A 17673-nucleotide genomic window follows, 5' to 3' on the forward strand; every position below is an offset into this window, starting at 1 on the left:
AATAGTTGTTGATATACAATGAAATGAGTGTTAACTTTTATTCAGAAAAGAGAGACCTGACAATTACCAACTAGTTGACTTGGACAGGTGACTTGTACTTCCCTAACTAACTCATAAGTTTGTGAGATACATTGGCAAATTGTATATTTCTATCAATATACAAATTGATAGAAATTGTGATACGTAGTTCTAATATCTGTTGGTCTATAAATATGAACTTTTCATACTTAAACCCATCAATGTGTATATGTTAATTTTTCCCTTTTTTAATATATATATATTAAAATTTTATGTTTTTATTATTAACATACAATGTATTATTTGTTTCAGGGCTATAGGTCTGTGATTCATCAGTCTTACACAAAACCCAGTGCTCAGCGCAACACATACCCTTCCCAGTGCCCATCACGCAGACACCCTGTACCCCAATCCCACTCCCTTCCAGCAACCCTTAGTTTGTTTCCTGAAATTGAGTCTCTTATATTTTTTTCACTTAAAATTATTTTATGAATGTATTTCTATGTATTAACATAGTCTTCATGACCATTGCTTTTGACGTACTAAAATATGACTTCTGATGATATGCTCTTTTTTTTTTTAAGGATCTTTATATATTTTATGAATGTGAGGAAAAGATAGTAAACTTTGCTTAACTTTGCTTAACGGGTTATACCATCTGTGGCCCTGTCTATACCAGGACCGTGACCACAGCTAGCACAAGCATACTGATACCTGTCCATACTAAGTTACAGTTACCAGTGCCTCCTTTGTGTCAGGCACTAATGCGGAGAACTGTTCCCATATCAACAATTTTAAATTTGACAAGATCTCATGTTACAGATAAGGAAATGGAGGCAGAGACTGGTGAAGGACTATGCCCAAATCATACAGATCATAAACAGCAGAACTGAGATTTACAACAAAACTTAGTACTGTTCAGGATGGTAGCCAGCTGCCACATGAGATGATTTGAAATAAAATTTCAATTACTTATAGCTTATTAAAATTACACATGCTGTTCCTCAGTCACACTAACCAGATTCAGATGTCCGGCATCCACTGGACGCTCATGGTGTCTGTGTTGGAGAGCATAGTCAGGGAGCATCTTCTTTCTTTCTTTTCTTTTTTTTTTTTTTTAAGGTTTTTATTTATTTATTTGAGACAAACAGAGAACGGAGAGTGGGGTGAGGGGCTGAAAGAGAAGCAGACTCCCCACTGAGCCACCCAGGCTCCCTGGAACATTTTCATTTCAGGGCCACATCTTTCTCCAAGACGCACTTACTCACTGTTTTAAAACTCATTCTAATAATGATAATTCATTTTAATAATGCCAGTGTAAAATTATTAGATCCAAAACTTGACGTTCTTCTCATAAATCCTAAATTTATATTTGGTTCAGTAAAGTACTATACTCTTTAGTTTATGAAAATGTAAATATTTTATCAGTATTTTATTCTACCTTATGATGACAACAAAATGTTTCATTTTTTTCTACCTAAAAACACAAGATTGCTTTAATAAAATCCTTCAGCTCTGGTTTACCTATCAGTTTTTTATAGAACAGGGTAAGTGGCAATATCAAAATTCATACATATGTATACCTTTTTGCAATTAGCAGAGCACATTCATATCTATTATTCCATTTAAATGTTCATAGCAATCCCTTGAGCTAGCTAGAACATTATTATCTTCCCATTATAGATAAAATAAAACTGAGGCTTAGAGAATTTAAGGAAGTGGCCCAAAGACACATGACAGATGGAGCTGATAATCAACCCTACTCTTCTTCTTCTTCTTCTCTTGCCTTATTTTTGTAAACGACCCAGTGTAAACCAGGAAGAAATAAATGACAGAGGAACGGTATCATTAAACCGGGTTGGGATAGGATGGGGAGATGTGAATAATGCTAACTCTGATTCAAACCTCAAAGCACCGTAAAGATACAGAAAACCGAATAAATCCCCAGATACTGGATTGTTTCTAAATGTAACAAGAATACCAAATGTAAGCCACTCTGTTACTGGATTTAATTATAATCCTTTATAAAGAAACTCTGTTACTAATTTAATTAATGTCTAGAAATAAATATTCACTCATTCTTAGGATCTAGGGAACACAGGTGGTAGAATCTTCTAAAGCAATAAAAACACTTTGATTCTTTTTTTCTACACTTAACAGGTGGGGCCTCTAATTTGATTTTAACCAATCTCAACAGAAAATGTAGAAAAGATTGAATAATTTTAAACAAGGGAATCATTGACTTACATTTGTCATTCGTGGAGTATCTGAAACTCTCCTGCCAGGTTACGAACTCCAGCCTAGCATGCCTCCCCGGTATTTGCAAATTTCATACCAGTAATTAAGCACGGCCGAGAATCAGAAGGTGGAGTGAAAATACAGTTGCTAATTTCACTCTCTTGCCTTCTTGTTTTTGCTTAAGCTGAATGCACGAAACTAATAATTATTGCATGGTAGAAGAGGAACAAATTGAAGTGTAACTCCAGCTTGTGAAAATCTTTGGTGCATAAAGCTTTGAACATGCCATATCTCACTTGGCAAATTGTTGCATCCAAAATTTAGTTACTCTGGCAACCAGTTTCTTTTAATCAGGCAACTTCTTAAACTAGACCTTTGTATATGTGTGACTTAAAATTTTGTAACTGATATTCAGAATTATAAAGCTTGATAGTGAAAAAAATTCTTAAATTTAATTTTTAACTTTTACTCATTTGAAAAAGTATCTTATCTATAGGGTTTCACCTAAGTTGACTATATCAGGGAGTGAAAACTGAGAACATCTCTGTAATGCAAGTTGTTCTAGTTACACTCTAGTTGTTTTAGATTTTTGCCTAAATAATGGCTTCCTTGTCTGAGATAAAGCTTTTAGGTTTTAGGCTTTTTATGTAATAATAAGAACATTTTTAATTTATATATTATAAAAATCCCTTCCATTATTTCCTTCCATAGTACATTAAAACTTTTAAAGTAATAGAATTCATGAAAGTGTTTCCGATCCTTATAATTCTAGCATGGAAGTATATTTCCCAGGTTAGGACATGAGCTTGAGTTATATTTTTGGATTAGCCTACTCACAATGTATTTGAATAGTTTTCTAGTTTTTCCTAAATTCACTGGGATTGGGAAATTTTTACCCACATAATTCTGTTAATAGAATTCCAGGATTAAAAGAGCTGAATGATATCAACTTGTAAATTCTAAAAGTCCAAAGCCCATTTTGGAATTCAAAATGTTGGACATGTTGGTATGATATCATATTTTTTTCTGTTGGACAAAAAACAGTTCTCAGATGTCGAGTTGGCTTTAGTTCATTCATGAAAATGTGTCTCATAAGTTTCCTTGGGGTAGGTGATTTCTTGTTGTTGTGTTTGATTTTTACATATCTTAAAGTTTAAAAAGTAAACATCCACTTCTTACCACTAGACATTTACTTCACCATCCACAATTTTTTTTTTAGGTGTATTTATTTGAGCAAGCACAAGCAGGGGTAGCAGCAGGCAGAGGGAGAGGGAGAAGGCTCCCCACTGATCATGGAGCCTGATGCAGGGCTCGATCCTAGGACCCTGGGATCATGACCTGAGCTGAAGGCAGACGCTTCACTGACTGAGCCACCCAATCACCCACCATCCACAATTCTTACTTCCATCTTGGACTCTTGTGTTAAATAGGTCACCTGATAGTGCAGTGAGCTCTCTTGGTCATCTAAAAGGAGTACATGAGATCTCAATTTAAATTCCCAAATCAGAGCATCGTTGAAATGCATTCTGAATAATGCACATCTCCTACTTGAAGTACTTGTTTAATTAGTGCGTTTCAAAGGCTAGAGCAACTGCTGTTGCTTGGATGATTAGAAAATTGCTTCCAGTTGTAGAAATCTATTTCCTGTTGTTTCTTTGGGCAGTGATCGCGGACCGGCCTCCCCCCGTCATCCGACAAGGTCCTGTGAATCAGACTGTAGCGGCGGATGGTACTTTAGTGCTGAGCTGTGTGGCCACAGGCACTCCAGTGCCCACGATTCTGTGGAGAAAGGATGGAGTCCTCATCTCAACCCAAGATTCTCGAATCAAACAGCTGGAGACGGGAGTACTGCAGATCCGATCTGCGAAGGTAACTTGAAGCGACACCCTGGCTTTCCTGTTCTGTTCTGCTCCTTTTTCTGTTTGTTTCCAGCCCCCAGGGCTGCAGTCTCAAGTCTTAGAGTCAATGAAATGCTAAATAACGGTACTGATCTACTTTTAATTGAAGCTTTATGCTTTCAGTCGCCCCGCCGTGTATATTTAAGATGATTTGACTCATAACTTAGCTCATGGCAAGTAATTGAAGGTTTCAGGTGGAGCAGAAAAAAAGATTTTGGGGACCTGTTGAGGACAGTAGGGGGGGAAATACCTTCCAGGTAGTGGTATGAGGTATTCATTCCATAAAAGCATTTTTCAAAGAGATTTTTCCAGTACCATGTTATCTACAATGCCAGGTCTTCTGTTGCGAATATTTGGTCCAACATTCTGCAATGACAGGATACTGTCCATGCAAAAAGAAGCCAGGCAGCAATGTACACACTGAGCATATATTGCAAATCAGAACGTTAAACGATGAAAAGCCCGTGAGTTTGTGAGAACAATTGAGGGATTTACCTTCCCAGGCACCACATCCCATATCTGTTCTTTCAAGACTGTGTTATTTTGTTTTGCTTTTTCCTTTTCTTTGAGGTCAAGATCAGACAGGCTCACGACGCATAAGAAAGAATAGCTTTGACAGCAATAAACATAAATTTCGATCGCTTTATTGCCTATTGTGGGTGGCTTCTTGGGAGTTTGGGATTCAGCATGACAGTTCATTGCACATGCCATGGAAGTTAATGTGTTGTACTTCTTTGTGACGACGATTGCAATTTTGTGATTACAGTTGCCACAGCGAGATGGCAACATTCTTGCTTTATCAAACATGACTTGAAGATCCAGGCGTTACCTTAGGGAGAGGTGTGTGGGTTCATTAGGCTGGGGATGATTTTAAAGCTGAACATGTGACCTCTGTTTGTTTTCTGGCATTGGTCTTTAGAAGGGAGAGAGCCTTCATTCCAGCTGACGTTTGGCTTATTGAACAAGTTAAAAAAATAAATAAATAAAGTGGGGGAGGGGGAGAGTGAATGCTTTGAGAAGAGATCATTTTGTGTTTTATCCTTTTTTGTGTGTTTATCCTTTTTTCTGTAATATCTGTTTCAGATATCCATATGCATGTAACTCTGATAAAATAGGAAATAGCAAGAACAGTCATTGAATTTGACCAGCCTTACTGTGTGACGGTAAATTGGAAGATCCAATTTACTAATAAAGATTAACCCTTTGAATCTGAATACCTCATTGTTTATTGTCCCTGACACAAGAATAGTGCTATGGTAAAGCACTAAATATTATATTTTATTGTACAATTAAAATAACCATATAAAATCTTCTTTTCCATATTCTTGTAATATTTTCCTTCCCATTCAATAAAAATACATTCAATTAAGAGGACGTTTCTGGATATTGAATTTTAATGCTGTTATCCATATTCATGGGACATATACAAAACTATAATTGCTTTTCCAGCACATTGAGCTCTTGATTGTTCCAAATATTTATTTTCTGTCTATCTTCTCAGCTGGGTGACACAGGTCGGTACACCTGCATTGCATCAACCCCCAGTGGTGAAGCAACGTGGAGTGCTTACATTGAAGTCCAAGGTAAATCAGCTAGCGTTTTTAACTTAAAGCTTGGCTTGCGGTCATTTACTTGCTGGTAAATGGATGAAGTCGATGTCCCGATGCCTGAATAAGTATAGAATGGTATAATCTGTTTTTCTGTGCTTATCTGTATATGTGTAAACGTCTTTCTTCTGTATCTCCTTTATTAGAATTTGGAGTTCCAGTTCAGCCTCCAAGACCCACCGACCCAAATTTAATCCCTAGTGCCCCCTCAAAACCCGAAGTTACAGATGTCAGCAGAAATACAGTAACATTGTCATGGCAACCAAATTTAAATTCAGGAGCAACTCCAACCTCTTATATTATAGAAGCCTTCAGGTAAAGATGATGTTTCCTAGTTCCTAGTTGGTCTTCCTTTTTTTTTTTTTTTTTGGCTTACCATTCAACATGCATGTTCTAACTTGTGTATCTGTCCTTAGCCATGCATCTGGTAGCAGCTGGCAGACCGTAGCAGAGAACGTGAAAACAGAAACATTTGCCATTAAAGGACTCAAACCTAATGCAATTTACCTTTTCCTTGTGAGGGCAGCAAATGCATATGGAATTAGTGATCCAAGCCAGATATCAGATCCAGTGAAAACACAAGGTAAATACTGATTTACTTACCCTTGTGACACCTACTTATTCCTAGATGTTACACTTTCATAAGTCAATAATGTGTCCGGCTCCCTGCTGTGATGGTATATGTAATACAGATCTGTTCTTCCAGTTGCTCCATTAATTTTTAATGCACAAACACAATGTCTGCGAACTTTATTGTTTTCTGGAGTAGGTATTCCAAGAGAAGATTAATACCAAAGAGCAGTGTCTCTCATTTTATAAAATCACAATCCCATATTGTGATTTTTATATTGTTACGTATTTTTATATTGTATTTGATTTCTCCCCCCTACAAAGCATGGGAAAAAATACTTTAGGTTGACATGTCGTTCGGTCTGTCTTTCATTGTCAGTTATATGATCCGTGATATATTAAACTTTTATATGAAAGTCATGTATATTCTGGTCAAAGCCAGGTCAAAGAAACAGATAAAAAGGAAAAAATGAATACAATTTGGAAGCTAATGAATATGTGAAGCAAATTAGAAACGTGCTCACTTGGGCCACATGGGGGATATATTGCTTTTTATTGTGAATAAAAAGTATATTTAGCCTTCCACAAATGACCCCCTATCCGTCACCGTGCCGCACTTCTTATTTTAAAGTTTTAGTAGGAGTGAAATTTACATATTGAATAAAAAGGTGATTTGAATCAATCTTTACCTTTTTTTTTTTTTAACACACTGTTATTGTCACTAAAGTATGCTTCTTGTATTAATAGAAAAATAAAAATTCTAGGTGGTAGCGATAGAAGCTTGTTATTATTTTCTCAGCATTCGGAGGAATCATATTATCTCCATCTTGAGTTTACCTTTCCAAAGGGGGGCGGGGAATATAACTTAGTTAGAGTGCTAGAAACAATTTGTGCACACAAGGATTGAAAGACTTTAGCTGATTTTTACTGGTCTTAGAGAGGGTCTGCCAGCCATTTTGCTTGTTTTGTCTTCTCTGATGAGTGTATAAAGAATCTTTTTGGAAGGACCTTTTGCTTCCGAATTCACACAGAAGGCAAACTTAGTTGTCGAACATGTCCTTGTTCGTCTCCTGCCGTGTGAATTCAACACACCCAAGTGCCTTTATTTGCAATTATGAGTCACCTCAGGAACGCTAATATTCTTGAAGCCTGCCTTAACACACTTTGAGGTTTTCAATATTAGATACGCATTTGCAAAGAATGCAGACACAGTGACAGCTGTAAAGTGAGTTGAAACTTTTCTCCCGACTGCAGTGGTCTCTACCTAGGAAACTCCTCAGTTTTGATTGACTGCTAGTCTGTTAACTAGTCCTGTGAGTGATTTTGGAGTCTACACCCCCGTTTGTAAATGAGGAGGTAGTTCACACGTAATCTGAAAATTAACTTACGTCTTTTTACATTTTAATGGACTTACCTTTACACATGAATAGCTAGTGGAACCGCCTTAGGGAAATAAACCCATGGTGTTTGGAAGACTGGAAATATTAATTAAGCCTGCCATTTTGAAATCAAAGGATCTCTCTCTTTTTTTAAGATTTTATTTATTTATTTATTTGACAGAGATCACAAGTAGGCAGAGAGGCAGGCAGAGAGAGAGGAGGGAGCCGGCTCCCTGCGGAGCAGAGAGCCCGATGTGGGGCTCGATCCCAGGACCCTAGGATCATGACCTGAGCCAAAGGCAGAGGCTTTAACCCACTGAGCCACACAAGCGCCACGAAACCAAAGGATTTCTAATCTCATTTCCGGGACCTATAAGCTATGTCGTCCTGAGCACGTTAGTTTGTCCCGAGCTTCAGTTTTGTCATTTATAAAATGGGACTAAAAATAGACTCTCCACTGGTTTGGATAAGGATCAATTAATTTCTGAGTATATACCACTCAGATTTCTCTTCTGTTTTTTGCCATAAGAATTTGTTATTGGACTCATGTTTCTTTCACTGTCTGGACCGAAACTTGAGGGAGCAGATAAACTTTGCAGATACCACGAAACTGAGAAAGGGGACCTGCGGGATGAGAGCATCAGATTGAACTCTCTTTCAATAGACGGAAAGGATGGGTCACTATGAACAAGTGACGAACAAGTGATTCAGTTAATGGAGGAAATTCAAAAGTGCATCACTTAAACTTAAGGTTTAAAACTGTTATGGGTGGGCGCCTGGGTGGTTCAGTTAGTTAAGCAACTGCCTTCAGCTCAGGTCCCGGAATCGAGTCCCGCATCGGGCTCCCAGCTCCATGGGGAGTCTGCTTCTCCCTCTGACCTCCTCCCCTCTCATATTCTCACTCACTCTCTCTCAAATAAATAAATAAAACCTTTAAAAAATAAATAAATAAATAAATAAATAAGCTGTTTTGGAAGGATAGACTAGGGATACCGGGCTTAAAGGAGGAAAGGGTACACCTGTGTGTCAGGGTGCTGCGGGCACACAGATCTCAGTATTTGAAGTCAATTAAAACACCAATTTGAGCCAACGGAGTGATGTCCTTGCCAAAAGAACAAATGTAGTCTTAGGTAGCATTAGCATAATTATGTTTGGATCAAGTAATCCCTTCTCTTTACTCTAAACTGGTCAGGTTACAAATGGACTAATGTTTTCGTTTCTGAACACTACATTTTCAGGTAGACTTTAAAGAGTCTACCTTTAAAGACTTTGAAGACTTTAAAGACTACACTGAAGGCTGAAAATCACATCACTGGAAAAGAAAATCAGGGATCTTGGCATGTTTTCCTCCCAAAATAATAAAGTTAGAGTTGACATGACATTTTTTTTTCTTTAACATTTTAAGAGACCATCATGCGGAAAAGGTATGCATATTTTAACTCTAGGCAGCAAAATAGGATCAAGGAGTAGAAGTAACATTGAGGAAGAGTTCACGGTCTAGCTCTTGGACTGTTTTTAAGATACCGTGAAGCTTAGCTGAAGATTAGGCTAATACCGGTTGTAGCAGGAACTTGGGGGAAAACCTGGAAAAAAGTACAGAACATTTGTGTAGTTAGGATAAGAAGAGCCAGGGGCAGAGGGCATTTGGGAGAGACTTGTTAGAAATTGATTCGTAAGAGAGCAGCCATAATTTCTCTAACCATTTGTATAACATGACTGCAAAGAAGCCTTCCCCAAGCAGAGATTATGTGAAAGAGTTAGGTAGGGTTAGAGGGACAGGGCACCGTTTCCAGTTCAGAACTCAGGCAGACCTATGTCACAGCTGGAGTTAGAACCTTGTTGAAGGTAATCGAGATCCGTTTTCCCCAAAACAAGACTCCATAATACAAATGCACGGAAGATGGCATGCGTCGCCGTTGCTGCGATGGTAGGGTTGTTGCCACCATAACTACTGTGCTTCCTCCATGTGTCCTACTTGCACAGCACTCTGAGCCCTATCTTTTTTTTTTTTTAAGATTTTATTTATTTATTTGACACACCGAAATCACAAATGGGCAGAGAGGCAGACAGAGAGAGAAGAGGGGAAGCAGGCTCCCTGCTGAGCAGAGAGCCCGACGCGGGGCTCGATCCCAGAACCCTGAGATCATGACCCGAGCCAAAGGCAGAGGCTTTAACCCACTGAGCCATCCAGGTGCCCCTGAGCCCTGTCTTTGAAGAATATATACACAGACACAGAATGCACCGCATAGGTATGGTATAGATAGTAAGAACTCAGCTATTGTAAATAATGAAGTAGGGCCTGGATAACCTCTGTTCGGAGAGCGTGTGTAGGGAATTCCAACACTGGGGAAGCAGCCGGGTAGAATTACAATCTAAAATTTCCTCCAGGTTAATTCTGAATGTTCCAAAGGAACTTTTACCTTATAATACATTTTTTTTTCAAGAGGAGGAAAAGGACAAGAACAATAAAAGGACCAATTCATAAACTTTTCAACATTGTTAGATATTACTTTCCATTTTTCTCTCTGATGGGCCATTTTCTGAATATCCTAGGCTGCTGTTGCCAAAATAGTTCCACCAGGGAAGGGAGTTTCATAGTTTTCATGACGGGACTGACGGACAAGTTTATCTCAAAACTGAAGAAATTAGAGATTGTGATGAAAATCATAGTAGTTACCTTTTAAAATGGTTATTTACATATTTGAGGATACTTCTTGAAAGGCAGAAGATTCCCTGAGGGTAGAAGCTTACATATGAGAAGACACGTTTAGAAGCTGACATAGCACACGAGTTTTTCACAGTTATTCCCTCTCACTCAACCATTATTCATTAAGCACATTCTAAATGTATGGCACAGGGCTCGGTGTTCTGGGTTCCCAGAGATGAACCCAGTCCCTGCCTTCGCGACAAGGACTTCCAAAGACTTACAGAGTCCATGCTCACAGCAGCCCTCACAAGTATCTGCTGTCGCTATTGCCTTTTGCCAGATGAGAAAACAGAAGAATAGCAAGGTTAAGAAATCTTCCCCATGTTTCACGGCTGGTAAGGTGCTGAGCTGGGGTGCAAACCCAAGTCTGTTTTATTGCAAGGACGTCACGCTTGCCGCAGGCACAGATGGTAGCTGGAGTCACGAAGCAACAGAAACCAGCAGGGAAGGACGGACATCGGAGAGGGGAGGGTGACCGGGAGGTGCTTTCCATCTCCAGCCTGTGACGATAGGTTCCCTGAGGACCAGGGCTAGCCAAGGATATTTGGAAGGGCTGCTAAAGTATGAGAAGCCAAAATTATCTGTTGTGTTTGTCATTTTGCTTATTTATAAGTTTAAAAGATGGGTGTAGTATAGGTATGGTCAAGGGTGTTCTATCTGAGAGTGTTAAACAGCACTCTTGATCTGTCTGCTGTCTGCCTGACTTCCACGGAGTCCCTCAAACCTTAACAACCTCTTTTTTTGTTTTGTTTTGTTTTGTTTTTCCAAGTTTTAATTTAAACTCTTGTTAGTTGACATATAGCGTAAGAGTGGAAAATCTCACTTTTAATAAACTTCTTGTTTAGAATCCTTAAAGATACATAGTCGTTCAGAAAACCGAACTTCTCGTTGGTGCTGTTTATGGGATGGCAAATACTGTAGAATGTATATGCCAGCATATAATACTCCAAGAAAGAGAATTCTGGCCACAAAAGTCCTCGTTTTCCTCTGTCTGTCAAATAAATTAATAAAAAACAAGTCTTAAAAAAAATTAAAGGTCTTCATTTTCTTCCCTGCTTCACCCTGTGTTGCCCTTTATTATTTATTTTTCTTTTAATATTTTATTTATTTATTTGAGAGAGAGAGAGAGGAGCAGAGGGAGAGGGCCACGCAGCCTCTGCAATGAGCAGGCAGCCCTACTCAGGGCTCCGCTCCACGACCCTGAGATCATGATCTGAAACTGAAGTCAGGAGTCGGATACTTAACTACCTCAGCCACCCAGGCAACCCCCTTTTTATTATTGAAAGCAAAGCAAAATATCTGTGTTTAGAAAACCCCCTTAGCAAAGGGCAATTTTTATTGAGTACAGACTTTAGAATTTTAACAAAACCCCTCCTGACTGGGGGGAAAAAAGTAAATGAACATTAACATCATGAACACTAGTAATAGTTTAATTCTTACTTACAACTAGTAATAGTTTGAACACTAGTAATAGTTTAATTCTTTCTTACAACATAAATGAACACTAGTAATTAATTCTTACAACTAGTCATAGTTTACAACTATTAATAGTTTACAAGACTAGTAATAGTTTAAATTCTTAAAACATAAATGAACACTAGTAATAGTTTACAACTAGTAATAGTTTACAATGCTAGTAATAGTTTAATTCTTACTTTATTATCGGTCTCCTTTCTTAAATTTTGGTGTTCTCAAGATTAAGAATTTTTTATTTAACCTCATTTATAGTGATACAAAAACTGAACTAAAAAGGAAGCCATTAAATAAATGATTAGGTGCTCTTTTCTCATCAGATTTATTTTGTTATTCTTGTCTGTTTATTTCATGTTATTCCATTCCATTCCATTCCCTTCTACTGGTGGCTTCTGTATCCCTCATCGTAGCTACCACTAACTTACTGTATACCTTATTTAGGAAGATATCCAAGTTCATCTTATAAGATATAAGGTGTCTAGGAGCACCTGGGTGGCTCAGTGGGTTAAAGCCTTTGCCTTCAGCTCAGGTCATGATCCTGGGGTCCTGGGATCGAGTCATGCGTCAGGCTCTCTGCTCAGTGGGGAACCTGCTTCCCCCCTCCCCGCCTGCCTCTCTGTCTGTCAAATAAATAAATGAAATCTTCAAAAAAAAAAAAAAAAGTAGAAGATATAAGGTGTCTAATTTCTTTTCGTGCTTGCTTTTCATTTATTGTATGTTTTCATTCCTTCCATTACTCACCCACTCTACTGCAATTTCCGACTCTTCTTTCTTGCGTAGTCGGGAGCCCTACTGAATTTTGTAACCAACTCAGAAGGGATTGTGCTCGGCTTCACATCCTTGGTGAGAAAGCAATCATTACACCCTGGGAGGCACCCTCAGATGCTGCTTTTGGCCAGTATTACCTTTGCTTCCTCCTCTTTCTTGCTTTCTACATGCCCTCTGCTTGTTCTCTCTCTCCCTCTGTATGTTCCCATCTTCCCTATGCTACTATGAAGGTTACCTTGTTCCCATTTTATACTGTAGCACGGGTTAGCTTGCCAGTTGGAATGACTCTTCTTCTCTGGGAGTGGCCATGGCTGGAAGGATTGCTTCACCCTGCCTTCATTCCCATCAGTTACGCCGCGTAGGGTGGTAACACGGTCTTCTTGGGTTCTTGCAGATGTTCCCCCCACGAGTCAGGGAGTAGATCACAAGCAGGTCCAGAGAGAACTGGGAAATGTGGTACTGCACCTGCACAACCCTACCATCCTCTCTTCCTCTTCAATCGAAGTGCACTGGACAGTGAGTCATTCTTGTTGCAATATTTGATTCCAGGTTCAATAAGCAGATGGCTTCTGGGAGACCATGATATGAAAAAAATATTTATGCTGCAGATAGTTTATTATGTATGTGTGTTGCCTACTTGTCCGCCAATGAAAACTTTATATTGTAATTGTTTATTATGGTGCCTATGCATGGACTTTCAACAGAAAAAAGTTCACATTGTGCGTATTTTCTATTATACTACAATAGTAAACTGCGTCATTACCAAAGGAAAGAAACACACAGTATTAATTATAAATCTGTAACTTGTGATAGGATCATTATCACATGCATTTTTTGAGACTTTAGAAGTTTTCAGAGTAACATTAAACTGGCATTTAAAATCAGAAAGTTTTCTGATCCTTTTGATCTTAACATATCTGTAGATGTCTGTCACAGAGCTGCCTAAAATTTCTACATAAACCATAGAAATTAGTGTCTAATAGTATCTGTTAAGCTGAAAAGGTGACTACATTACAAAAGATAGTACTTAGTTTTTTTCATATTCTATTTTATATAAACTAGAAAACTATAGAGTGAAGCCAGATAGAATTTTTTGCATTTTGACATGTTTAATTTTTGTAATTTTAAAATAAATCAATATTTATTTGATTTAAATAAATATTTATTTATTTAAATAAAACATGCATGTTTTGTCATTTTAATAGGTGGACCAACAGTCTCAGTATATTCAAGGATATAAAATTCTTTATCGGCCATCTGGAACCAACCACGGTGAATCGGAGTGGTTAGTTTTTGAAGTGAGGACCCCAACCAAAAATAGCGTGGTTATCCCTGATCTCAGAAAGGGAGTCAACTATGAAATTAAGGCTCGTCCATTTTTTAATGAATTTCAAGGAGCAGATAGTGAAATTAAATTTGCCAAAACTTTAGAAGAAGGCAAGTATAATGAACTGTGTGATTACTGTGCATTATAGTACATGTGTTAGGGTTTTTTTTAACTTAATTGAGGAAATTTTAACATTAATTGTGACATTAATTATTGTCTTGATGTTGAACATTAGATTTTGCTAAGAGAATTTGTCCAACTGGAACTGCTAAAAATCAAAATTCTGTAATGCTTGACTTGCTTTAATAGCCTGTATAAAAACGTACAACCATGAGCCGTATTTTACTTAATGGCATAGGTAGGATATAGTCAACTGCTGAGAACTAAAATTCACATTTAAAGATGAATATGTTCTCAATTTGCTTGACTTTCCATTAATTATCTTCCAACTCACTTATTGAATGTTACTTTGAGTAATGATTTATAAATACAGTGAGTAATGTTTTGGTTTGCCCAGGACTTTCTGGGATTAGCATTTTATGTTTATTCCTCATGTCCATGGCCACGGCCATGTCATGATTGGCCACCTTGACCTGAAATTTCAATCTTAGTAATTACATAAAGGTAAAAAAGCTTATACATCACAAGTATACTCTGTAAAAATAACCAGAATTTTTCCTAAAATCTGCTTATTATTTTGATTACAGAAATGATGGAATGTAGTTAACATCATGAATGATTAATATATATCTTTATACTTTGGAACATTTGTAGGGAGAACATGGGACTGAGGTTACAGGGAAGGAAGAATAAGAATTTTCCTGAGCTGTTTTGTGGAGATAATCTACATACTTTTGTTTATGGAAAGTGCATATTAACGAAAAGCTTAGCAATATTGAGGAGAAATTTAAATTAGTTGGGACTATTCAGACTTGAATGAGATACCTCTTTAAAACATATGGGTATATTGACATTTTGACATATTGACATAGATTTGACATAGTTAATACTTGACTTTACATGTTGTGTCTGCCTTGAGTGTTCTCTTATATACTCATAGTGTATCCAATTTTTAAAACAATAGCACCCAGTGCCCCACCCCAGAGTGTAACTGTATCAAAGAATGAAGGAAATGGAACTGCAATTCTTGTTAGTTGGCAGCCGCCTCCAGAAGACACTCAAAATGGAATGGTCCAAGAGTATAAGGTAATGCATATATAATAATTACTGATGGACACCCTTCTCCCCCTACAAAGAAAAGCAAAAGAAAAAGCATGTCTGAATTGTGGATATTTGGCGCCATCTGCTGGTCCATGTAGCAATGTAAAATTATCTTACTACTGCACCATTTTTTCAGTAATCATGGAATAATTCTTAAGCCATTTGAAAAAAGCAATCAATTTAAAAGAAGTCATCTAGAGGGTCAAAAATCTATAGGTCCATATAATTTCACACAAACAACAAGTATAAATGCCAATAAAAAAGGGATTTGTTTGTTTGTTTGTTTACCTTAAAAAAATCGCTTAAATATATTTTGCAGGATTGGGTTGCCCCATGGAATTGGCTAGGAGTCAAATACTATCAAATAGAGTTTGCTTGCTTTCCTTTTGGCACATTTGAAGTTTCGGAACTTTGGAGCTAAGTTGGAAAATTTGTTTTAATGTGCATGAAAGGTTTTTTTTTCTTGTGAAGCATGTTTTAGTCTCCAAACAAAATTTCATGTCTCAGAGGAGATTCAGTTATAAGTTTATGTATGTTTAAATGAATTTAAAAAATATAAGATGGCAAGCGACTCAATCTGGTAATTCTGATAATTATTTTGACCTGTGAAGTCATCAGCTCTAGTGACTAAATTTAGAGTCTCACATAGATTTGTTTTGAGTAAGTATTTTCAGAACATGCCAAGATACAGTTAAAAACAAAGTTAAGTTCATGAAATATATCCTATCAATGATTCTGTATTATAGGAAAGTCTTAATGGATCTATGATAAATGAGTAATTGATAGATTGAATCGGGGAAATCTCAATAGAAAATAGATTTTACGTGTCTTTTTTTCAACATATATGTAAACACATTGCCCACTAGGAGAATTTCAACTGTAAAACATTTTTTCTCTAGATACTGTTTTATGTTTCCATGATGCCTGAGTATTTTTCTAGTTACTAGCTAAATCGTGATACTTAATAGTTCATCTCATATATGTGAGTATTTTACACTGTCTCTGTTGATGCAAAACTGATATTAAAAAGGTGACCACATTTATCTTCTAGAGGTTAATTAGATACTAACATCAGAATCACTTGTAGATTTATCTTCCAAACATAGGTACCTGACCACCATTCTTAGAGATTCTGACCCCGTAGGTCTGATGGGGGCAGTTTGCATACTCATCAGGGTAGATCTTTCCAAGGTGATTCTGATGTGCACACTTGGTAAGGCTTGCCAAATAAAGACCATCAATGTTCCCTCAAGTAGCAAATTGATTTGGACAATAACCAGATATACTGAGCTTCATTTTTGGCCTAACATTTTCTTAAAATGATTTTTAAAAAAACAAACTGAAAGCCTTTTCATGAAATTTACCAAAATTTTAAAAGAGTGACATTTGAAATATTTAAAATAGTGCCATGAATGTCCTGTGAATGTTCTTAGATATTTCAAATTAGATCTTCTAGTGTCATTGAATCATTGAAAGGTAAGAGTCTTTACAATCTAAGTGTTTTCTTGTGAATTTCAAGGTTATCTCAAGACTGGGGAGTGACAGGATGCTATGATTCTGTCCAGAAAAAAATGAACTGTTACAGAGATCTTTAAGGATTTAAAATGAGGTGATGTCTCAGCTCTCAGGCAAAATTGTGTAATGCAGCATTTTCCCCTAAGAATCAAAACTCATTTCTCTCCAGAAGAAATGCAGAAGGGTGGATTTCACTTAACTTCATGGTCAATTTAAAATAATAAAATGCCTTTCAGAACCTGATTGACTGGTACAAAATCAGTTTGTGGCTTTGGTTCAGCTGCGTAATGTAATTGGGGGAAAAAAAAAATCACAAAGGACTCTTTATTTCCAAATGGTCAGGACCTGGTATAGAGTCTGGCCATTTGCTAGTGTTATGCATTGAAACTATATTAAAATAATATTAACTTCCAAAGAAAAAAATGAAAGGTTATTGCTCACATGATAGGGGACACTGATACTCCTAGACTTATTTTAAATCCTATTTCCTATTACAGTTTAGACAATAGGCTACTTGAGGCTAATCCTATGTGTTGCTTGAGGACATCATAAAGAATGTAGAGCATGTTTTACTACTCCCTGGACCATTGTCTTATGGTAACTGAGTCCAAATACTGTCATGCACCATATCCAACTTCTTAAACATTGCAGAAGATCACTCTATGGTTAAATAATCCTGTAGTGAAATTTAAATTAAGGATTACAGTGTAGTTCAGAAGTCTTAATTTCCTGAAAATACTTTCCTGTCACAAATATCCTTATCAAAGTTAGCGAGCTCTACAATAATTTTCTTATTGGAAGAACGTTTTTCTTTCGAGTCAATTATGTCTTGTTATTCTTTACGATCTCATCTATGTTATCAAAGACCAATTAATATTCCCACTTAAATACAAGATTGGAGTGCTAATTTTCTCTCATGGATAATAGTATGACATGCCTCAGGTTGAGGAGA

The 17673-nt window shown here is 37.1% G+C and overlaps 1 protein-coding gene across 5 annotated transcripts in view; it reads left to right on the forward strand.

The window, feature by feature from the left end:
• Positions 1–17673, forward strand: part of ROBO1 (roundabout guidance receptor 1) — a 1177330-nt gene that overhangs the window by 1102621 nt on the left and 57036 nt on the right. For all 5 annotated transcript variants that reach the window (XM_059164441.1, XM_059164444.1, XM_059164442.1 and 2 more), the window contains 7 exons: positions 3920–4125; positions 5656–5737; positions 5908–6076; positions 6178–6344; positions 13053–13174; positions 13864–14095; positions 15070–15191. In XM_059164441.1, the coding sequence (XP_059020424.1) occupies positions 3920–4125; positions 5656–5737; positions 5908–6076; positions 6178–6344; positions 13053–13174; positions 13864–14095; positions 15070–15191 (1100 nt within the window). The remainder of the gene's footprint in view (positions 1–3919; positions 4126–5655; positions 5738–5907; positions 6077–6177; positions 6345–13052; positions 13175–13863; positions 14096–15069; positions 15192–17673) is intronic.

This window comes from Mustela lutreola, chromosome 2 (genome assembly GCF_030435805.1).
Source record: "Mustela lutreola isolate mMusLut2 chromosome 2, mMusLut2.pri, whole genome shotgun sequence".
NCBI classification, from domain to species: Eukaryota; Metazoa; Chordata; class Mammalia; order Carnivora; family Mustelidae; genus Mustela; species Mustela lutreola.